Below are 23,252 nucleotides of genomic sequence, written 5' to 3' on the forward strand. Positions count from 1 at the left end.
TATATATATATATATATATATATATAAAAGCACTGTATATAAAAAGCACTGTTTCTGAATTCTAATAAATCCCACATTGCAATAAACATGGAAACACACATGATATGCTCCCAGTTCATGTGGCTAAAGTGGTGAGAACACTGTTGTTTAGAAACCTGCTCATTCAGGTGCAGAACAATATGAAGCATATGTTTCTTACATATTAAAATATTACAGACAGATTTACTACTTTATATTTCTAAATTTTTTTCACTGTATTTGTTAAATATTATGACAGAAATATTATAAATATAGTGAAATTCTACTGTAAAAACCATTGATATCTTTTAAACCTACTAGCAAATCCTATTTATCTGTATTATCCCACGTGGCTAGGTTGCTTAATGACGAAGAAGCCTGGCATGACAATTTCCAGTAGCATCGATTTTACCCACACACACACGTCACAAATTTAAAGCTCAACAAAAGTGCTTTTAAGTGGTCTTGGGGTTGTTGTATGTTTGGACCGACCGTTGGGCGGAACCTGTGTTTGGGATGAGATTGAGCGGAGGAATTTTTCTTTGACGCACATGTCCACAGCACGTGGCTTTTTTTGGTTAGCTGTTTGTCTCTGCATATGTTCTGAGCGGTAGCGTGGATCCCATTTTTGTAACCCTTTATTTTTGAACGCCGGTACTGGATTTTGGAGTTTGTGATGTTTTGCATCATTGGTAAAGCGGAGCGAGGTATGTTTTGTTTTACTGTGAAATTTACATTTGCGGCATTTAGCAGACGCCCTTATACAAAACGACGAGATCTGGCTATCGATAGCTTATGTGCTCATCACTCTGTTAAGTTCATGAACTTATAACGAGTATATGTCATTTGTTTACATTTTGATTATATGTGTATTTTTCTTGATTTAATTAAGGTTTCAAGGTGGTTTCAGTGGTGATACAGATGGTTCATGTCCACGTGAAACTTTACTACGTAATAAGTCGATCGCTCCGCTAAGTAACGCTGCGATTTGGGGAATGAACAGAGAAACATGGAAAGCTATGTCTTCCTCCCAGTAGTGGGGAAGGGGAGCTACGGGGATGTTACCCTGGACCATAAACAGTTAAAGTGAGATCGGATCTCTCGAGTCTGATCATCTCTAGTGTGTGTCATTGAAGATATATTTTTGATAGTGGGTTGATTTTGATTAGGAATTCAGCTATGTACGGTCATGCATCTTATGCGCCGTTACTCTTCACAGCTCCCGTATTTGCCGTATGCAGCCGAACGGCGAGCTTCTGCCAGAGAGACAGGTGGTGGAGTGGTTCGTCCAGATCGCGATGGTCCTGCAGGTATCACAACCTTCTTGATCAGATTTACGATCGGATGCACCCTTTAGCTATTAATAGGTAGCGCTATGATTTCTGATGCTTTTTTTCTTGGTTTCTTTAGTATTTACACAAGAAACAGATCTTGCACTTGGACCTGAAAACCAGGAATATCTTCCTTACTGACATCAACATTATAAAAGTGGGAGATCTGGGCTTTGCGCGCGTTCTGCAACATCATGACACTGCCAGCACCTTGGTCGGAACACCATTATACATGAGCCCTGAGCTTATTTTAAATAAGCCATACGACTACAAGGTCTCAAAGACAAATCAATGAGATATTTCCCCTATCCAGTACGTCATCAAGAAGTTGAACCTGAGAACATCAACAAAGCGAGAACGCCAGGCGGCTGAACAGGAAGCTCAGCTGCTCTCACTGCTCAAACATCCCAATATCGGTACCTACCGGGAATCATGGGAAGGAAAGGACCATCAGCTTTATATCGTCATGGGCTTCTGTGAGGGAGGAGACCTGTATCACAGGCTTAAGCAGCAGAAGAATAAGCTTCTGGCAGAGAGACAGGTGGTGGAGTGGTTTGTCCAGATCACGATGGCCCTGCAGGTATCAAAACCTTCTTGATCAGATTTATGATCGGATGCACTCCAGCTATTAATAGATAGCGTTATGAGTTCTGATGTTTCTTTTCTTGGTTTCTTTAGTATTTACACAAGAAACAGATCTTGCACCGAGATCTTGCTTAATCTTCCTGACTAAGACCAACAAAATTAAAGTGGGAGATCTGGGCATCGTGCGGGTTCTGGAGAATCATAAAGGCATAGTCAGCAACCTGATTGGAACACCTTATTACATGAGTCCTGACCTGTTCTTCAACAAGCCATACAACGAGGTCTCAAAGACCTTTACACTTTTTTTTACACTCTTTACACAGGAGTTGCATGTTTTTTTTTTTTTTTTGTTGTTTGTTTTTTGTGTTTTTTTTTTTTAAGTTAAAACTTACTTTTTAAGGTGAATTAGAATTTCTTGATGATTCTTGTTTAGGTTGTGGTTATTTTGAAGTTAAGCTTGCTATTCTTTTTCTTTCCTTCTCTCTTTCTTCTTTTTACTTCTCTTCCTCATTTGACCTGTTCTTAACTTTTTGTTTCTTTTAATTTCTTTTAATTTTTTGTATGTTTGTGTAGTTAGTTCTATGTTCCGTTGTTTTATTCATTAAACGCTGTATTTTCATAAGGGATTGTCTCTGAGTGCCTTTTACATTTCAAATCCCCTGCAATATTTGATCTTAATACATGCTCTATTACATGTATGCTATAAAGTAAAGGGGGGGGTCACGTCTTTCTTGGCCGGGGAGATACCCCTTTTATAGAATTAATAAAAGATTATACTGTCTGTCTGGTGAAGAACAGACCAAATAATTGTAACGTTAATTCATTAGTTATTTCAACAACTTAATTTAAATATTTAGGAGTAATTATAACCTTTTTATAATTGCTCAATATTTCCCTTTTTGCAAGCTAAATTCGCTACACCACCAAACAGTGAAACTACTAATGCCTTATATCAGGGGTTTTCAACCGGTGGTCCGTGGCGGCCTACATAATTTCACTATTGAAATCACTTTTTTTTTATTTTATTGAATTTCACTTTATTTTTCCAAACATTTCCAGAATATCTGCACATTAGTGGGAAAACGGAATTTAATGAAAATATCTAAAATATTCAAACTGACACAGGATAGGCTAGCTTTGCACCTATGAGGCCTATGCTTTGCTAACGTTGTGTTTTGCGTCATATAGTAGTTATCTTTTTCAAGAAGTAGAGACGCTGCTGGACTTTCTCTGTTATCGAGCTGGGTTTTAGGGACCAGGTGAGGTTCTCAGCCAGGTGAAATCAAAGGAATTTAGTGTTCTTTTCAATCTCCAAGGAGAAGCCATTGATGTTTGGTAGGGAGTGATCACACCGTGTCTTCCTGAAGTCAACATCCATCTCCATATTTACAGACAGGTTGTTGGCTTTGCACCACTCTGTTAACCTCTGCAATTCATCCCTAGTCCAGTGCATAGCCCTTGTAACAGAATAAAACACAGATCCCACCCCAAAATCTAAAGGAAAACCTTCTCAGAAGAGTGAATCTTATTATAACAAGAAGTGGGTATGAGTCTATAATAAGATGTGATCAGGATATGCATTTAGTGTGCTTGAGTGCAGGTTCGGATTGAGATGAAGCCATGTGCATTCTCCTAACCACCAGATGGCGCTGAGAAAACCCTCATCTCCAGGATGGAGAATATTATCTGTAGTGCTCACGTGGCTAGGTTGCTTGGTGACCCTGGCATGACAATTTCCTGAAGCATCGCTTTCACACACACACACACACACACACACAAACAAATCAAAGTTAAAGCTTAACAAAAGTGCTCGCTCGTGCACCACGATCGATCCGCTAAGTAACGCTGCGATTTGGGGATTGAACAGAGAATCATGGAAAGCTATGTCTTTCTCCGAGTAGTGGGGAAGGGGAGCTACGGGGAGGTGAACCTGGTGCAGCACAAATCAGACCGTAAACAGGTAAGGTGAGATCGGATATCTCGAGTCTGATCATCTCTAGTGTGTGTCATCGAAGAGATATTTTTGATGTTGGGTTGATTTTTGAGGCAGGATGTTTTGCCTGATGGAGCTCAGTTTTAATTTAGATGTGAACATGCACATAATATAAACAATATATACGAGCATGTCTGTCTAATCTCCATTTAGATCTAAATCTAATCTAAAGTACAGGAATAACGATTTTTATTTTTGCAAATAACATGCTTTAGTTTTCTTTTGCTTTTCAGACTTTGGCAAAAAGAATAAACAGTCACATTAGTATTTTGACATATCAAAAGTAATGTTTTAGATAAGTGCATTATTTTCAGACACCGTTGTACTACTGTATATGCCTTATATGATTTCTTCTACTGTATGTTGATCACAAGATAGAATTCCAGGTGATGTTTTCTGCCTGTCGTCTATATTTTCTCTCTTAAATGCCACTGTGTGTGCATGTGTTCACAAAAAGCTTGTTTCATTCATAACCAGGTTTTAGGAGTGTTTTGTGATTAGGAATTCAGCTACGTATGGTCCAGCATCTTATGCATCGTTGCTCTTTACAGCTCTCGTATTTAGTGTCATGTGCGTATTTCCCCTATCCAGTACGTCATCAAGAAGCTGAACCTGAGAACATCGTCAAAGCGAGAACGCCGGGCGGCTGAACAGGAAGCTCAGCTGCTCTCACAGCTCAAACATCCCAATATCGTCACCTACCGGGAATCATGGGAAGGAAAGGACCATCAGCTTTATATCGTCATGGGCTTCTGTGAGGGAGGAGACCTGTATCACAGGCTTAAGCAGCAGAAGAATGAGCTTCTGCCAGAGAGACAGGTGGTTGAGTGGTTTGTGCAGATCGCGATGGCCCTGCAGGTATCAAAACCTTCTGACTGATTAGATTTAAGAATTCAACAGACTTATACGATTAGATGCATCCTTCAGCTATTAATAGGTAGCGCTATGATTTCTGATGTTTCTTTTCTTGTTTTCTTTAGTATTTACACGAGAAACACATCTTGCACCGAGACCTGAAAACGCAGAACATCTTCCTGACTAAGACCAACATTATTAAAGTGGGAGATCTGGGCATCGCGCGGGTTCTGGAGAATCAGAACGACATGGCCAGCACCCTGATTGGAACACCTTATTACATGAGCCCTGAGCTTTTCTCCAACAAGCCATACAACTACAAGGTCTCAAAGACAAATACATTTTTTTTGCTAAACCTCCCATATATTACTGACTGCAGCCTATTTATTGATCTGCATAATATATAATCCTCACTCTGTCCTGTCAACAGAAGTAGACCACCGATGAGCAGGTATTATGAGTGGTGGTCCATTATCAGGACAGAGGAACTAAAAATTATCCAGCTGATAACAGAAAACAGAACCTAACAGTCATGAAAATTAGATGATGATTAACACACTGTGTATAGAAAAATAACCTAAATATCTAAGCAACAAGGTAGAGCATTTAACACCCCCTCGTCCCCCCCCTGCCCCCAGTTGTTTAAACCCAAATTAATTCATAAGGCAGTTGTTTATTAATCGTAAAGTCGGTACTCTTTGTGCAGTCGGATGTTTGGGCTCTGGGATGCTGCGTGTATGAGATGGCGACTCTGAAACACGCCTTCAATGCAAAAGACATGAACTCGCTTGTGTACCGCATTGTAGAGGGAAAGGTAACTTTTATATCATTCTATACCATTTTGTCTATTTTATTCTACAAGTCTGAATGAAGAAGTGATGTACTGAAAGAATACCATAGGAAAGAAACAGAAAACTGATAATAAGAGAAAGTATTCATGTCTAAGAAGCAAGTATAAACAAAATAAATGAGTCATGTTGTTATGGTTTGATAGCCAGATATTCACATCCCATTTACAGTTTATTTTGTGAAACCTCTACAAAGGAAGTTCATGGCACTGAGAACTTGCACCTCTGTTGTGTAAGAAAACTTAGTAAGCTTAGAACCTTAGCTGTGAGACTGGAGACTATTAGGTCTATTAACATCAATATTTTCAAACTATAAGTGGTGCATTCCTCAAACCCTGTGTCATTATTAACTGATTATACTTCCAAGCAGTTTAAGCCAGAGCATTATCAATCTTTGTACTAATAAGTATGCTTTCCATATTTTTAATACCTTAGTACTTCAGTACCTGAATCTCTGCTTCCTGTATCGCAGTTGCCTCAGATGCCGAGTAAGTATGATCCTCAGCTCGGATACCTGATCAGGCGCATGCTGTGTAAGAGACCAGACGACAGGCCTGATGTTAAACACATTCTGCGGCAGCCCTACATCAAACAGCAGATCGCCGTCTTCCTGGAGGCCACCAAAGAGTAAATACATATATATATATCCATTATGGTTACTAAGCTTTATTAAGAAAACTTTATACGGTGTGTCCATTTCCTATAAATACAGCTGTTTAACAGGAAAACTGCCAAATCCCGAAAGAAAGTAAACAGCAGGCCTAGCAGAGACGCACCTGAAGTGCCTGTTCTTCAAAAGCAGGAGTCCCAGTATGTCAACTCTGAGCTGAAAAGCAGAGGAAACAGGGTAACACACACTATGGAAGATTTTGTAATTGGGATAGAATTGTGGTTTTAGCTACAAACTCTAGCTAGCTTCACAAGTCAGGTGATTGTTTCTAAAATATTACACTCCAAAATGTTATATTTTTCTTAAAATTACAGAAATTTCTCATTTTTTAAATTGTTTAAAGATTGTACACATTGTACAAGCATTAATAATATCATATTAATACTTTGTTCATCAAACATCATTGTTTTACTGATGTAAAATTTTCTTTTTCAGTCAGATGAAAACTGCTCCCAACACTCCAAAACTCAAAATGGCACTAAGGATGTTAATCCTCTCCCAACCCCACCCCAGTCCCCAAACACCCCAAGTCAGGAAATCCTGAACTCAACCAGCCAGAATATAGCAACCATCAGCAACATTGACATTCAGCTTCAGGAGCATGTAGACAAGCTCAGGAAAGCGAAACCGCCTCGACCGGCAGCCAAACAGACAGAGAAAGAGGAGAAGAAGAAAAAGGATGATGCCGTTCCTCAGCCACACCCCAGAAAACAAGTATCAGGTGTCCTTATGGGCAAGTATGAACCCCCTTTGGTTTCAAAGAGTTCGAGAGGAACAATGCCGTCGAAACACACAGAGAGAATTGAACCTGTAAAAGACAGTAGAGGTCTAAATCTTAACATGTCTGCAGAGGAGGACACTTTGAAACTGCTGCAGCAGGCAGCGAAGGAGGACATAAAAACAGACAAGCAGGACATCCGAGAGGCCAAAGAAGTCCAAAAAACAGAGGCAGAATATTGTTTAGAAGACAAAGGGGTACGCTATAGTATGTAATGAAATAAAGGTTGCACATTAGCAATTTAAAGCACTTTAACACTGTCTTCTTTAATATTTTTTAGACTAGTTTGGAATCTACTGATAAGCTGCTTGAGCCTTTTGTTCTAGTGGAGCTGATGGTGAGGAAAATGTTTTTTTATTTTTTATTTTTTTTATTTCATATTTATCTTTATCTTTGTTTATTTTACTTGAAATATATGTGAATGAAAGTCTATACTACTAATCTCTGTGTTAATTCATAATGATAGAATGATAGAGATGTTTAAAGTGGCCTATTAATCATAGTCACCATGTAGGAAACGATTCCCATTCAGTTGTATTTCCACGTTTTACCACTAGAGGAGACACGGTTTACCGTTCATGATAAGTTACCTCTGCGATTTATCATGAACGGGAAAACTGTGTGTATCCCTCTAGTGGTGAAACGTGGAAATACAACTGAATAGGAATTCTTTTCTACATGGTGACTATTATAATAGTAATGTGTATGTAGGCCAGTTTCTTGCAGTCACAGTGGATTCCACTGCATCATTTAAATCATTATGATAAAGTTGCTTCCTGTATGTTATTTATTTTTGTTTAATTGATGTGTCAAATAGAAAAATCCCTTTTTTCATCTCTATAACAGGAGCCTCACACTCCAAAACCACTTGCATCTCTTTCGGAAAACAGCAAGTCTCCTCTTCATCCTCTTTCCTCTTTATCTGAGCCATCCCTGTCCCGTCAGCATAGACAGAAAAAGGGAGAGGTGGCCCGTGAGGAGAGCAAAGTAAGTATTATCGATGCCAAAATCACTTCCCATCAGTCTTGGCTCATTATTTTCTAACCTTGTTTTTCAATTCTTTAGATAAAAGCAGCCAATTCCAGGCCTCTGCCTCCACTTCCTGAAATCATTCCATCTGTAGGCATAAATAGGATAGAAGGAGGTGAAGCTGAGATGGTTAAACACCCTCCACACTCACAAGCTGATCACCAGCATGAACCTGCACCACAGGTGTGATTCGCTTTAAGACAAATAAACAAGAAAGTGTGACCTGTAGAGCTACAGTACAAAAAGACTGATCATTTAACATGTAAGCCAGAATTTTTCAATGTTGTTTTTTTTTACAACAGGGTATATGGTGACTTGCATAAATATTTGCGCCATAGTTTTCAATGTTACAATCTAAAGATGACCCTAACCTTGTGAAAATAGAATGCTTTATAAATCTTTTGATTGAATTTGAGTTAAAAGTCCCCATAAATAATACCAGCAACATGTTCAGCATGGAAAATGATAGGATTAATAGTAAAGAGTAGTAAATATTAAGAACAAGAAAATAATAAATTGATGAAAAAAGTACATTTATTTTCTGAAAGAAAAAAAAAAAGATCAGACCAAATACATTTAATTGTATTTAATATTACATTTATTACTGGAAATAAATGGCGAATTAAAATGAAGTTAAGGGAACTGGACTTTTCTGAGCTTTTTTTTTTAATGTTTTGTACTGTTTCACTTGCAGAATCGGCCTCTGTCTGCCCGAGAGAGGAGGCGGCTGAGGAAGTCACAGGAAAACCAGAGTGTATCAGGTATACGAACATGCTGGGACAATTTCTGAACCGAATTGAAATGATTACGTTGGAGTACGCTGTTTTAGCTGAGCTTAAAGTTAAACCACAGAATTGCTAAATTCTTGATTGGTCACAGCTCTGACAATAAGATGTAAAGCAAATCACAGCTTTATTTGCTTGTTCTAAAATGTTATAAATGTTGTGGCTAAAATACGGATTTGTATAATTAACACTTAAAGTATCTCACAAAAGTGAGATTCCATCATTCCACATCCCCTTAACTTTAACCGTATTAAAAATGTTTTATGTCAACACTCTGGGACATATTATTACTATATCAAATTGCAGATGGTAACCTCACTTTACATTTGGGCCACAATCTGGAATTCTTTTCCCATAACAACGTTATCAAGAGCCGTTATCCAAAACCAAAAAAAAGTCTTATTTTGTCCCTGTACTCCTCTTGTTAAAATGAAGATTAAGGTTTTCTTTAGACACTGACTATATTCATTTATGAATTTAGAGAATGCTTTAAGCTCTGAGGTGCTTCAGGGTAAAAGACGGCAGGTGTACCATGTAGGAGTGTGGATTAAAGGGGAATGTAAATAGAATGGGGATATTTTGCACTGATTGATGTCTCGTTAAAGCTTCTTTTCTCATTGAAGCAGCTCCTGTTGTCAGAAGTGCGTCGTGTGATGGTGTCTCGTTAAATACCAAGCACACAGACCATCTTGATTGCCCGAGACCTGCCAGTGTAGCTGCTGTAACACACAAGGTGGGATGTTTGTTAGAAGAGGCTAAACAGTATGTCAAAACAATGCTGACTTAGTGTTTATGAGAATATATTTACGTTTTAAATTGAATAAAGTTAATTTAAAGGTTTTATGATCCGAAAAAAGAAAACTGTCAAAATATAGAAAGCCATCAAGATAATTGTGCAGCTATAGATATTCCCCGGACATTTCCAGAAATCATTTAAAGCCTTTGGTCCTTTTCAAAGGAAATATAGATATTCTAGTAACAAGATATTGGATTAATATTGAAACTTAAAGTGCATTTTTTATTTTACTAGAAACATATGTGAATGAAAAGTCTATACTACTAATCTCTGTGTTCATTTATAATGATAGAATGATAGAGATGTTTAAAGTGGCCTATTAAACATAGTCACCATGTAGGAAACGATTCCCATGCAGTTGTATTTCCACGTTTCACCACTAGAGGGAGACACACAGTTTACCATTGATGATAAGTTAACTCTGCGACACATCATGAATGGTCAAACTGTGTGTCTCCCTCTAGTGATGAAACGTGGAAATACAACTGAATGAATCCTTTTCTACATGGTGACTATGATTTAAAAGTATGTGTATGTAGGCCAGTTTCTTGCAGTCACAGTGGATTCCACTGCATCATTTAAATCATTATGATAAAGTTGCTTCCTGTATGTTATTTATTTTTGTTTAATTCATGTGTCAAATAGAAAATCCGTTTTTTAATCTATAACAGGAGCCTCACACTCCAGAGCCACTCGCCTCTCCTTCGGAAAACAGCAAGTCTCCTCTCCATCCTCTTTCCTCTTTCTCTGAGCCATCCCTGTCTCGTCAGAGTAGACAGAAAAAGGGAGAGGTGGCCCATGAGGAGAGCAAAGTAAGTATTATCAATGCTAAAATCACTTCCCATCAGTCTTGGCTCATGATTTTCTAACCTTGTTTTTTAATTCTTTAGATGAAAGCAGCCAATTCCAGGCCTCTGCCTCCACTTTCTGAAAACTATCCATCTGTAGGCATAAATAGGATAGAAGGAGGTGAAGCTGAGATGGTTAAACACCCTCCACACTCACAAGCTGATCACCAGCATGAACCTGCACCACAGGTGTGATTCGCTTTAAGACACACAAAAAACAAGAAAGCATGACCTGTAGAGCTACAGTACAAAAAGACTGATCATTTAACATTTAGGACAGAATTTTTCAATGTTGTTTTTTACAATCTAAAGATAAAATGGATTCAGTTGGGATTATGAATGTACACTAAAATCACAAATAATATTGATATGAGTGTATGAACATATAGTATATAGCAAAAATATTTTACCAAAAAACAATTCTTTCACTTGCAAAAATATTTCTAAATATTTTTAAAGAGTAGTAAATATTAAGAACAAGAAAATAATACATTGATGAAAAAAAGTATATTTATTTTCTGAAGTAATAAAATAAGATCAGACCAAATACATTTATTGTATTTAAATATTACATTTATTACTGTAAATAAATGGCAAATTTAAATCAAGTTAATGGAACTGGACTTTTCTGAGCTTTTTTAAAAAGATTTTTGTACTGTTTCACTTGCAGAATCGGCCTCTGTCTGCCCGAGAGAGGAGGCGACTGAGAAAGTCACAGGAAAACCAGAGTGTATCAGGTATACGAACATGCTGGGACAATTTCTGAACCGAATTGAAATGATTACGGTTGTAAATGTAAATGCGAATGGAATGGGGATATTTTGAACTGATTGCTGTCTTGGTAAAGCTTCTTGTCTCATTTGAAGCAGCTCCTGTTGTCAGAAGTGCGTCGTGTGATGGTGCCTCGTTAAATGCAAAGCACACAGACCATCTTGATTGCCCGAGACCTGCCAGTGTAGCTGCTGTAACACACAAGGTGGGATGTTTGATTGTTAGAAGAGACTAAGCAGTATGTCGAAAAAATGTTGACTTCCTGTTTATGAGAATTTATATGTTTTCAGTTTAAATTGAATAAAGTGAATTTAAAGGTTTTTAAATCCGGGGGAAAAAAACTGTCAAAATATAGAAAGCAATCAAGATAATTGTGCAGCTATAAACATTCCACGGACATTTCTAGAAGTCCTTTAAAGGCTTTGGTCCTTTTCAAAGCCTACACAGAAAATACGAGCTATTGTATTAATATTGAAACCTAAAAATTCCCTTTTTGATCTCTATCTTTGAACAGGAGAAAAAATCATCATGGCATCACTCGGATGAGGAAGAGTGCAGCTCATCCACCAGCTCCACAGAGCGCTCAGAGGGAGACTATAGAGAAGGGTGAGGGAGGTCTTTAACAATATCATTATTTATACACTTACAGTAAATCAGTCAGACACTTACTCTCCTATTGCTTCACAGCAAAAGTGAGAGCAACGAGATGCAAGACCTGGTCCAGATGATGACGCAGACGTTACGAATGGACGTCCGAGACCCCCTGTGCGAGCAGCAAAGCTCTCGGTCCAACTCGACCATGCTGCCCGAGTTCAAACTGAACAGGAAGTACCGAGACACGCTGATGCTCCATGGGAAAAGTGGAGAGGGAGACGGCGACTTCCATCTCAGTGACTTGCGCTCAGGTTCGGTGCACAATATGGGCTTTAATTAAAACTGATCTGATCACATGATCTACAAAGAAACTGAAGGCATCACTTTATTCTAGATTTAACTAATCAGATCACTGCTTTTTTTTTTTTTTTACTCATGTTGCTTGGTTTGTCAAAATGTAGCTCAAGCCCTGAAAATCATTTAGTTTTAGTTTAGTGTACAGTTTAATTCTCCACTATTTGCTGTTTAAATTATGAATCCTATCCCTCTATCCTCAGATGACTCATCGGGGCCGGCTAAGATCAGGAGAGCCGTGGAGCATTTGCGCACAGACGTGGTTAAAGGACTCGGGGTGAAACTGCTAGACAAAGTCCTGGACATCATGCAGGAGGATGACGAGGATAAACGAGAGGCAAGTCATCCTCAGTTCCGTCGATTTATTACGGATTTAAAGCCACGAGGCTCTGTCCCAAACTGTATAATGCACAATCACAAAGGTATTGACAACAAATAGCACCTGGTTGCTTTATAATTCTTCTGAAAGTGTGGCGTGAGCTAGAGTGTGTTCCTGAGTTGGAACGAAAACACACAAACCGAGTTTGAAATGAAAAAATATGGAGAAACTCACCAGCACTTCCAATGGCAGTGAGAAAAATTTTATCATGAGCATAAATTACTGTTTGACATAAAGAAAAAATGGGCTTAAACTTGCAATTTCCTCTCATTGTGTGACTCTTTCCCATAAGTTTTATAGTTGTATCTGGGCTACATTTACACATTTCCAATCAATTCTGAATGGAGGTTCTGGACTGGGATTTCTTTTTCAGGTCATGCTACGGCAACAGATGGGGGACGAGAAGTACAAAGCGTTCGCAGTTAAAGTGTGGCAACTCAAATTCTTCGAGGACGTCGCGTTAAAATGCTGAGCAAACACTGATCATGACTCTGCTAAAGACAGTTGACTTTTACGGTTATACACTATATGGACAAAAGTTTGTGGACACCTGATCATAAGATACCTTTGTGCTTTGTTAACATCCCATTCCATATTTAGTTCCTATTACTTCTATAATACCTCCACTCTTCTGGGAAGATTTTTCACTAGATTTTGGAGTGTGATTGTGGAGATTCATTCAGCCACAAGAGCGTTACTACAGTCAGGCACTGATGTAGGTGAGATGAGGAGGCCTGGGGGGGCAGTCAGAGTTCAGTTCATACAAAGATGTTCAGTAGGTATGAGGTCAGAGCTCTATAGCAGGCCACTCAAGCTCTTCCACTTCATCCCATAAAAAGCAGATCTTCATGGAGTTTGCTTTGTGCACAGGGGTATTGTCATGCTGAAACAGGTTCAGCTCTCCTTGTTCAAGTAAAGGGAAAATTTTATTCCAATTTAGAGGTAGCAGTTCTGGGAGGAGACACAAATGGCTGAAAAAGTCAGGTGTCCCAATACTTCTGTCCAGACAGTTTTGAAAAATATATTGTAAATATTTATGCAAGTATTTATGCACCTGATTTAAAAGACCAGCATCATTTCTACTGTACGATGGTAAACTTGAGATCAGCTCTATATTGAAATAGAATCAATGTTTTCTATTGTCTACACACATATATATAGTTTCTAAATGTAGGATGATTTATAATAAACACTGTTTCACTATCAAACAAATAATCCTCTTTATTAGGCATGTGTGAAATTTTACATGAAAACAATGAAGCGAGTTGTTGAAGCCGTCCATTGTTCCCGCTCTGAAGAGTCCGTCTGGCAGACGTCTCTACCCGCAGAGTGCGATTCTACTTGTGTTTTTTCTTCTTCAAGTTCTCCTGAGGCTTTTCACGAGTCTCGGGCGTCTCTGGTACGATCGGCTGCCACGTGAGAGGGTTTCGTCTGTACATGGGCCACGGAGGCAGTGTGAGCTGCAACACAAACAGTCACTATAATATTTAGTGCAAAGATAGAGCTCAAATACATCATGCAATAAAGTGTTAAAGGGTCCTTACAGATAAAAACTGTCATGATATAATTGAGGGCAAAAGTTTGTATATAAACCTATATTTCAATACGTTTTGCCTTCAGCCTCTTATACATACACCTGATCTAAAGAATCAGGTTTTTTTTCTTTCAGTTTGCCAAAAACAAGCAGCATTTGCACTTCACTGTATCCCAGCATTACAGGTTTGTCATCCACGATCAATAGTCTATTTTTTTTGACAAATATTTTATTGCTGTTTACCAAACAGGAGACGGCAAATCCGGCAAGCATGATGTACACAGTCCATCCAAACTGCTCAATTATAAGACCATAAATGAATCCAACGACCTGAAAAAAAGTAAGACTGATGCTGTAACACTGAAGTCATTTATTTATATAGATTTATAATAAATAGACGGAAGCATCACAATATGAAACTGACTTACAGCTGAGAACAGAATGACACCTTGGAAAATCTGCTCTGCAAGTTTCTGACCTTTATAATCCTGAATAAAAGAAAAAGAAAGAAACACTTAATGACATCTGGAGTAATTAAGATAAAATCAAAGTAAAATAAAAAACTGTAGTTGGATATGATGTATATTTAGATTTCATTCATTTATTTATTTTTTAAAGAGCAATTTGTCTTTTATTGCATTTTATCAAGCACCTTCTTATTGCTCAGGGTGTTCCAGTCCAAAAACTATTTTCTGGTAGTCTTTCTCCAGAGTGTTTTACAGTGAAATTAATATTTCAATTAAATTTTCATATTATCATTATTATTATTATTAGTAGTAGTAGTAGTAGTAGTAGTATTAGCAGGAGCATCTTTATCAGGCACATTTGCATAAATTAATGTTTATTTATCAGTAAATAAAATAAAAAATATATTAGAAAAAAATACATGCCATAGTCTGGATTAAACGGTAAAGTAATTTTTTTTTTTTACACCATTTGTTTATTCGATTATGTATGCAAATATGTGCATTTTAATTAACCCTTATTTGCATACCTCAATATGTAAAGTCTTTACAGGCTACGATACAGCAGTGGCTTAAAGCGGATAATTTGGATGATTCTTGTTTTAATTGAAATAACAACAACAATAATAATGATGATGATAATAATAATAATAATAATAATAATAATAAACAGGATTTACCAGCAGTGTACTCGTTTTAAAAAATAAAGATCTGGCAACATGTATATAAACGTACAGTTATATAAATAGTTAAATATCGCATTAGTAGAGTTTGTTAGAGTTTGTAAATGTTTGTGTGAAAAACGATTTTCTTTTACAATTAAAATAAATAAGAAACAAATATCGCGTTTCTGCACAAAGCTGCTAACGGTTGACGGCTTGTTGATGGTTAACGGCTGCACAATATTAATGAAAAGATCAGGCTTACTAAACTGTTAATAAATATTTTTTAAAGAATAAATGCTTACCATGTGAGTAGGAATGGAGTTAAACATGGAAAACATTTTGAAATAAATGAGAAGAACCGTATCAGAGCGCACTCTGGAGGAAGGATTTCCGGTTGCAAAAAAGGCGTACGTAGATTTCGGAAGGACCCGAGTGAAAGTGTTTAAGGGGTTTAAACTGCGCCACGTCTGCGCATAACCGTGGCGCCTTTTCGTTTTAAAACATTAATTTATATTAATAAACGTTTTAATCACGCGATAATATCAATTATTGTGATTTGTATGCTATATTGTAAACATCCTAGATTTCTTTTTCTAACCGAGTCAAGTTTAAAGCGTTTTTAATCAGGCACTATGATGAACACCTTACATAAGAGGAATTTTTTGAGAGGATTTGTAGATCATATGAACGCTCAGAATGGTATCGGATTCTCGTGCTGTCGTGTCACGGGATGATGTAATGATCTGGGGGAAGTGGCGTTACAGGGATTTGGCATGTTTTCTACAAGGAAAGCGTCGCGTGCCGCTGCACGGGCTCTCTGGGGCTTGCTGATGTTGAGTTGGCATTTTGGGTAAAAAATCCCAGGGGGACTTTAAACGCAGGTGAGTCGGTGAGCATCGTGTGTTTTGCACGTGTGGGTTTTCTTGATTTTTGCAGGGCTTTTTTCTTTATTGAATGTGCAAACCTGTGCTATTTTTTTTTCTCTTTTATTCTCGCGCGATGTGTAGCAGTCGTGCGCGCGCGATAAAGAGCAAGAAAACTCGCCTTTTTTTCGCGACATCTGCATCTGAATCCTGACTGATGATGCAAAAATAAAAGTTTGATCTAAACACAGACGCCTTTTGCACATACGGTCAATAACGTGGTGCATTGCTGCTTGTCTTTGTATTCTGTACTGCTACTGTTACTGTCCTACAGTAGATCAGTTTGTAGAGCTGCTAGTGTTGATGTTAAGCACCAGTTCTTGTGAATTGCAATGTGCATCTTGCACTTGTTCTGATGTACATATTCACTGGCCTACATGCATGTTTAGGCCAAATGTTTTCGGACACCTGAGCATCACACCTCAGCCAAACAACTGGCAACACACGATTGTACATCCACTTCAGTATGTCTTAAATCATGCATTCATAGATTGATCTTTGTTATTGCATAATACAGGTACACAGCAACGAAATGCAGTTTGAATGCACGAGAACATACTAGGTAACATGCACATACTAGGAATTGTGCATTTAAATATGTAAGTAGATGTACAGCAAATAAATATAAAGGCTATAGCAGTGAAAAAAATGTGCAGACACTGTTAAAGTACAAGTAAACAGTTATAAGGCTATGGCAGTGAAAGAGGTGCAAAAGCCGATAAAGTACACTGGTATATGTATACATATATGTGAAATATTAGGCAGGATGTACAGTATGTAAGGTGTGTGTGTGTGTATAGGTTATACACACAAAATTTGAATAAAATAGTGCAGATGTATGTAAAGCACAATATGTGTGGAAAAAGAGGGGTATGTACATGTACCTTGTATGTACACCTGTACAGAAGTTATACACTGATTATATAACAGTGTAGAGTGGAGCTGGTACCAAAAACTGCTGGTTCTGCAGAAATCAAAAGAAGAGATATATGAATAACATAATATTAAAACAATCTATTTATTAATACCTATACGTTTATTCCTAATGAGTGGCGACAATGGCAAGGAAAATCTCCCCGAGACTTCATGAGGAAGAAACATTGAGACCCATCATTATCTGGGTTACACCAAACGTCCCTTCATTACAGTTCCATCATTGTTGAGGTGTCCTGTTCCATGGTATGCGCTCAAATGCAGAACTGTAGTCCTAAGCCATTGTAGCAGGCTCTTTAGGCTGCACAGTGCGTCTTCAGTTGAAGAGAACTTCACCCTGAGGTAGGGCCTCGGAATGGATTAGGCTGATCCTGAAAGAAGAACAGGACAGGATCAATGGCAGCTCAGGAACATGTTTAATTCGATAGAAAGAGAGAGAATTGAGGAATGTTGGAGAGAGAGAAATAAGCATTAACAAATATCCCTATTGTTACGTAAAAGTAGCCGTGGCAGCATAAAAAATGGAGAGCCAGAAGGTAACATTTGACATTGAATATCCATGTCTGAAAGGTCCTGGGACTAAGAGGTCCAAGACATGAAGTCAGATATTATCAATGCTCTTGTGGCTGAAGGAACAGAAATCCACACACGAAAATCTAAAAAACGCTTCCCTGAAAAATGGAGCTCATTACACTGAGAGAAAAAAAAATTAGGGAAACGCTTAAATCACATGTTGAATCTCAATGAACAAAATATTTCTGTTCAGGATATGTTATGAGGCAATTAGTGGGACAACTTCAAACCACCTCAGGGAAAATGTGGAAACGAGTCAGGGTGGACTGTACAGAAAGACGAGAACTTACTGAGTTATGGAGGGAAAAGGAGTGTTTGTATGGAATTTTATTATCAAGTGATGTCACGAACAAAAATAACGCTACAGATTGTTTTTTGTCTGAACGTGATGACGTAAAACTTCAGAAGAGACTTTTTCTTTTGTGCGTCTGTCTTTGACTGTCGTACAATCTGAAATTGACCACTGAGATCCTACAGTGTGACATGGGGGATCATGTTTGTGCAGTCTCACAAATGTAAAAACCGCAAAGGACTGTAAAAATCGCAAAGTGTGAACCCGGCTTAACACATCGTGGTCCCTCCAAATAAATTACTTTGCAGCCCATCACTGACTCACTGTCAAATCTGTCATGCTGATTGATGTTGCAGATGCCTCCACAGCATCTCCAGAATCTTTCACATCTGTCACGTGCTCAGTGTGAACTCGCTCTAATCTGTGAAGAGAACGGTGCACAAATGCCAGTCGAGCTGCATGGTTGTAATTCCAGGATGGCTAACATTCAGAGCATTGCATGTTGTCAGAGTATGAAATGCTAGCCATGTTGTTTTAGTAATTCTCTCCCTTCTCTCCCTTCCTTGTTGTAATTGACTTTGTCCTTACTGTGATGATTAAGTGTTCCCTTAAGATTTTTTTTCAGCAATCTGTAGCAACAAAGGAATAATAAGTCGATGTAGACAGATTAATCGGTTTACTGATAGTTTTTCCAGGTCCGATGTCTTTATACAGTACGAGAGCGGCCTCTAGAGGTGAAGCACTGACACTACATGCTGTTTTGTCTCATGAGACACAAAATCAAATTGTGTTTATATTTGAAGTGTTCATTTTTATTCATTTTGGATGTAACTGTTTTTATTTATTAGTTACTTCTGTTTCAGTTTCAATCCATGTTTTTTATTATCCTCAGTATTTATTAATATAAGTAATAGATTCTTGTTTATTTCATTTATCACATTTTACTGATTCAGTGCTGTTTTTGTATTTTTTTTTTTTTGTAATAAAGTTACATGAAGTGTTTGTTTGTCTTTTTTTTTAATCTAGTATGCATTTTAAAAACAGCAGTTGATTTAATAGGTTATCGGCAAGTACGATCCAACCTAGCTCTCGGTATCGGTCCCCCCCTCTATCGGTCGACATCTAATAACAAATCTGGAATGGGATGCTCAGAAAGCCATGTACATTGTTCATTTCATTTTCAGTGCAGACGAACAGCTGTAGATGTTATGCAGTGTCCTGCTTAATCTACTGGGTCCAAATAAAGCAACATGACACTTAGGAGAGGTAAGAACCAGTTCATTTTACACTTTTTTTTTTCTTATTTTGTAATATCTTCCTGCTTTTGGAGTTTGAAGGTCAAAACCAGCCTCCTTTCCCTTTTTTCCCCTTTTGTTTGTTAAAAATTGTGCCACTTTTTATTTTTTTATTGGGTTTCTATATATTGTTTTGCAGAAAGTCCATTACAAATCTAATACTGAATTTTATGCTCAAACATTTGAAATCTCCCTTTGCCACTTTATTTGCATTTTAGAGTTACATATAACATCTATGCGATGAAAAAATGTAACCCCTCGGTGTTGATTACAAAATCATTCAAATTCAAAAATAGCATTCAATTAAATAATATATATTCTTGCTGACTGTTAGAACCGCATTAAAATGAATCAAAATGCCTCAATCTTTGAACATTTAGGAATCGAATTCTAGACGAGTCGACTCTTATTGGTGAGTCAAATAATGCTGAAGAATAGGATGTACATTTTAAAAACTTTATAATACCTGAAGAACCATAAAACACTATTATTTTAGATACCTTGCTCACAAATATAATGACTCACAACTGAAATTCTGTATAGTCTTCTGAAACCTGTTATCAAGTCATTGTTGATGCTCTTAAAAATTTCCAACAGGTGACTGAGAATAAAGTATAAAGTAGTATGTGTGTTTCGTTACAGTAAACGTGGTGATTCTCGTCCTGATCTCAATCGCCTTTTTAATCATCGTGCATCGCAATCTGCTGAATCTCAGTGACTTCCTGAAGCAAGAGGGTTCAGGTATCGAATCTCAACCTCTTTGAGTCACTTTGTTCCTGTTTAAGCCCTGTGCTGTGAAAAGTCTTTTCCCCTGTCAGATGAAGCTCCAGGTGCGATCCTGCCCTTTGAAAACGGATTCTTTGCGGAGCATAAAGCAAGGACTGGGGAGGAGATCCCCGTGGTGATCACGGCCTCTGAGGAAAGACTGGGCGCTGCCGTAGCTGCCATGAACAGCATCAACAGAAACACCAAAGCCAACGTGGTTTTCAATGTCGTGACGCTCAACGAGTCTGTGGAACATCTCCGGTAAAGGCCAACGCTTTTTATTAATACACGCATAACAATACCTCCGTGAGCATGAATCTAATGTGTAGCCATTTTGCATCAGGACTTGGTTGAGCAAAACGGACATCAAGCACAAAATCATTACATTTGAGCCGAAAATCCTGGATGGAAAGATTTCTTCCAAGCCTCAGCAACCGGATTTGGAAAAACCGGTAATCTTTTGGAACATGTCAACGAGAAATGTTCTATACATGTCAAGAAGAAATTCCTCAGCATGTATTTTCTTCATGTTCCTTTTTTTTTTCTTTTTTTTTCAGCTCACTTTTGCCAGGTTTTACATGCCAAACTTTTTGCCCGACACGGATAGAGCAATTTACCTGGACGATGACGTTATTGTTCAAGGTACCCATAAAGTCCATGACCACTTTGCAAATGTCTTTCACTTCTCATTGCCAGGATAAAATAACTTGCTTTCGATCACAGGAGACATCCAGGAGCTTTTTGAGATGAGTCTAAAGCCTGGCCATGCTGCTGCTTTTTCAGAAGACTGTGACTCTACGTCTTCTAAAGGCATCATTAAAGGAGCAGGAAACCAGGTACATATCAGTCAGATAAAAATATAAATATAAAAAAAAAAAATTCAAAGCTTCATGGCCCCCCCCTGCCGAGTCTTTAGCCAACGAGGTAGTGAGATTTGGAGATTAAGTAACCTGTTCTGTACTAACAGCATTGAGATACATTGCACCAATGTAAACTGCATTGAGTTTTAAAATGAAACTAGGGAGGTTTTTCAGTGTAAGTAACATCTGTGCATTTATATATTTGTTTGGTTAAAGTAAATCTTTATACTGTTCCATTACCAAATTTGCTGCATATAAACCAAAGGATCATGTATGTGTTTCTCAAAAAACATAAAAGACTGATTTTCAAGCTTTGGACAGACACTGTAATTGTCAGTTTGCTGAATATAATAGTCTTCACACAAAGGCTGCTTGTACTGAGCTACTTGCTTTGCCTTCTTAACAGTCCAGGCTTTTTATCGATTTATTTTTGTGTGTTTGCTTTTGTTCATATATTTTAACAGAACAGTTACATTGGCTTTCTCGACTTCAAAAAGGAAGCCATTAGGAAACTGGGAATGCGAGCAAACACGTGTTCTTTCAATCCCGGCGTCATCGTGGCGAACTTAACCGAATGGAAACACCAAAACATCACCCAGCAGCTTGAAATGTGGATGGAGCGCAATGTCAAGTGAGTCGTCTAAAGGGTAAAAAGGCCAGGATGACTATCAAGGGGGGGGATGTTGAGTTAACTACGGTTCTAATATATCCTCGCAAAAACAATGAGCACGTGTATTGAAAGATTTTTGCTTTGTATATTATACTTTGTTTGAAAATTCAAGGTCAAATAGCATTGTGAAGAAAAGGCTTGGTTATGATTATGGACCAGTAATGTTTAATATAGTAGAGAGAACACTACAGACTTTTGATGACTTGTGCACCGATTTTCACTGGCAATGTGCCATTTTTGTACATCCTTCGTCAGTCCTGAGAATTCTTTTCTACTCCTCCGTTAGGGAAGGTCTTTACAACAGCATGCTGGCAGAGAGCTTCACTACCCCACCGCTGCTGATAGTGTTCTACAAGCGCCACTCCAGCATCGAGCCCATGTGGCACGTCCGACATCTCGGTGAAGTGTTTCTAATAGTTCATTTTAAATACTTTGCCTTAAATAGTTTTGCCTGAGAGTTTGCCTGGCGTGTTTGTATTCTTAAAATGACGCTTCATATAAAATTTGGATTTTTAAATACCAGCACACGTGATTTATTCCTTACAGCATTAGCAGCAGTATAAAAGAGTGCAGTCAAGGTTTAATGGATCCATTTTATTGATCATGTTTTTCAGGAGCCACTGGAGCTGGAAATCGTTACTCCTCGCAGTTCATCAACGCCGCAAAACTCCTCCACTGGAACGGACATTATAAGCCATGGGGCCGAGCCTCATCATACACTGATGTTTGGGACAAGTGGTACGTTCCGGATCCCACAGGCAAATTCCATCCAATCAGAAGACACTCAGCCAACAAGTAAAAAAACTTGATCCTAACACTTTACACAAGTATGATCCGGGCCAGGACTGTCACACTGTTGCATCAGAATTGTGTACTAAACAGCATTTTTGCGATCCTACAAAATCTAAATTATAAGGAAACAACTTCAGAATTCAAATGATCTTTCTGCACTTTTCCAGTTTCATCACTTTTGATCTGGAAAACTGTATTGCGTGGGTTTTTATTCAGCATTCGAAAGGGTGGGTTTTGACTGCCGTATCTTTCAAGAAAAAGGCAGCACGCCCTATACGTCATTGTAACGATTAGGCTTGGAAGCGAGTTTACACAAAACAAAGTAGTGCTGTATAGGTGGAAGATCAAAAGGAATCTGATCGGTGTTTTAAATCTACAAAATAATTTTGTTTTCCCCATTTTGGTAACAATATTGTACTGGAGCTAATCGAGTATTAAAATTGCTTCATGCAATCACTACCAGCTTGTTGAAACATTTAATCGATCAAAAACACTAAAAATTCTACCTCAAACCTTACAGCCTACATTTAAAAGGTCCAGCATTTATTAGATTTCTTTAACATATAGTTAAGTATACAGTTGTTACAGTGAGTCTCACAGTTTGTTACTTATCAAGCATGCAACCGAACCACTTTGTTTTTATTTCTAGATGTGTAATTTTAAAGCATGTTTTTTGTTGTTGTATCAAAGATTAAACATGTTTAATTGCTTGACCTTTCCAGAATCCTTTCCCTTTCAGCTTCAGTGTTGTGTGTGCGCTAACAAATTTGTACATAAAGCAAATAAGTCTATATTATTAAATAAAGTTAAGTAACATTGTTCATTGAGTGTGTGGTTACTGTTCAACTTTAA

At 37.9% G+C, this 23,252-nt stretch overlaps 3 protein-coding genes across 12 annotated transcripts; 2 read left to right on the forward strand and 1 right to left on the reverse strand.

The window, feature by feature from the left end:
* Positions 1–399: 399 nt before the first annotated feature.
* Positions 400–13,274, forward strand: nek4 (NIMA-related kinase 4). 9 transcript variants are annotated; one of them, XM_046875458.1, is made up of 21 exons: positions 400–725; positions 1,238–1,328; positions 4,519–4,785; positions 4,908–5,105; positions 5,489–5,596; positions 6,103–6,257; positions 6,354–6,477; positions 6,736–7,275; positions 7,359–7,415; positions 7,925–8,065; positions 8,144–8,290; positions 8,802–8,868; positions 9,516–9,625; positions 10,360–10,500; positions 10,579–10,725; positions 11,207–11,273; positions 11,403–11,512; positions 11,822–11,913; positions 11,995–12,212; positions 12,459–12,592; positions 13,008–13,274. In XM_046875458.1, exons 2-21 carry the CDS (start codon positions 1,254–1,256, stop codon positions 13,104–13,106), a joined length of 2,997 nt encoding a protein of 998 aa, XP_046731414.1. In that variant the 5' UTR covers positions 400–725; positions 1,238–1,253; the 3' UTR covers positions 13,107–13,274. The 9 variants fall into 9 exon arrangements, with proteins under 9 accessions (XP_046731414.1, XP_046731411.1, XP_046731413.1 ...); XM_046875455.1 differs by lacking the exons at positions 400–725; positions 1,238–1,328 and adding an exon at positions 3,656–3,894; XM_046875457.1 differs by lacking the exons at positions 400–725; positions 1,238–1,328 and adding an exon at positions 3,656–3,894 and having other exon boundaries at positions 11,406–11,512.
* A 555-nt stretch (positions 13,275–13,829) lies between these two features.
* Positions 13,830–15,745, reverse strand: spcs1 (signal peptidase complex subunit 1). Its single transcript, XM_046874547.1, has 4 exons — positions 15,600–15,745; positions 14,597–14,656; positions 14,412–14,498; positions 13,830–14,094 (listed from the first exon to the last, which is right to left on the reverse strand). Exons 1-4 carry the CDS (start codon positions 15,633–15,635, stop codon positions 13,972–13,974), a joined length of 306 nt encoding a protein of 101 aa, XP_046730503.1. The 5' UTR covers positions 15,636–15,745; the 3' UTR covers positions 13,830–13,971.
* A 260-nt stretch (positions 15,746–16,005) lies between these two features.
* Positions 16,006–23,223, forward strand: glt8d1 (glycosyltransferase 8 domain containing 1). 2 transcript variants are annotated; one of them, XM_046874545.1, is made up of 10 exons: positions 16,006–16,178; positions 19,208–19,284; positions 19,956–20,054; positions 20,132–20,339; positions 20,422–20,530; positions 20,636–20,720; positions 20,802–20,914; positions 21,403–21,569; positions 21,895–22,007; positions 22,223–23,223. In XM_046874545.1, exons 2-10 carry the CDS (start codon positions 19,269–19,271, stop codon positions 22,405–22,407), a joined length of 1,095 nt encoding a protein of 364 aa, XP_046730501.1. In that variant the 5' UTR covers positions 16,006–16,178; positions 19,208–19,268; the 3' UTR covers positions 22,408–23,223. The 2 variants fall into 2 exon arrangements, with proteins under 2 accessions (XP_046730501.1, XP_046730500.1); XM_046874544.1 differs by having other exon boundaries at positions 16,007–16,178; positions 19,203–19,284.
* Positions 23,224–23,252: the final 29 nt, after the last annotated feature.

This window comes from Silurus meridionalis, chromosome 19, assembly GCF_014805685.1.
Source record: "Silurus meridionalis isolate SWU-2019-XX chromosome 19, ASM1480568v1, whole genome shotgun sequence".
Classification (NCBI taxonomy): domain Eukaryota; kingdom Metazoa; phylum Chordata; class Actinopteri; order Siluriformes; family Siluridae; genus Silurus; species Silurus meridionalis.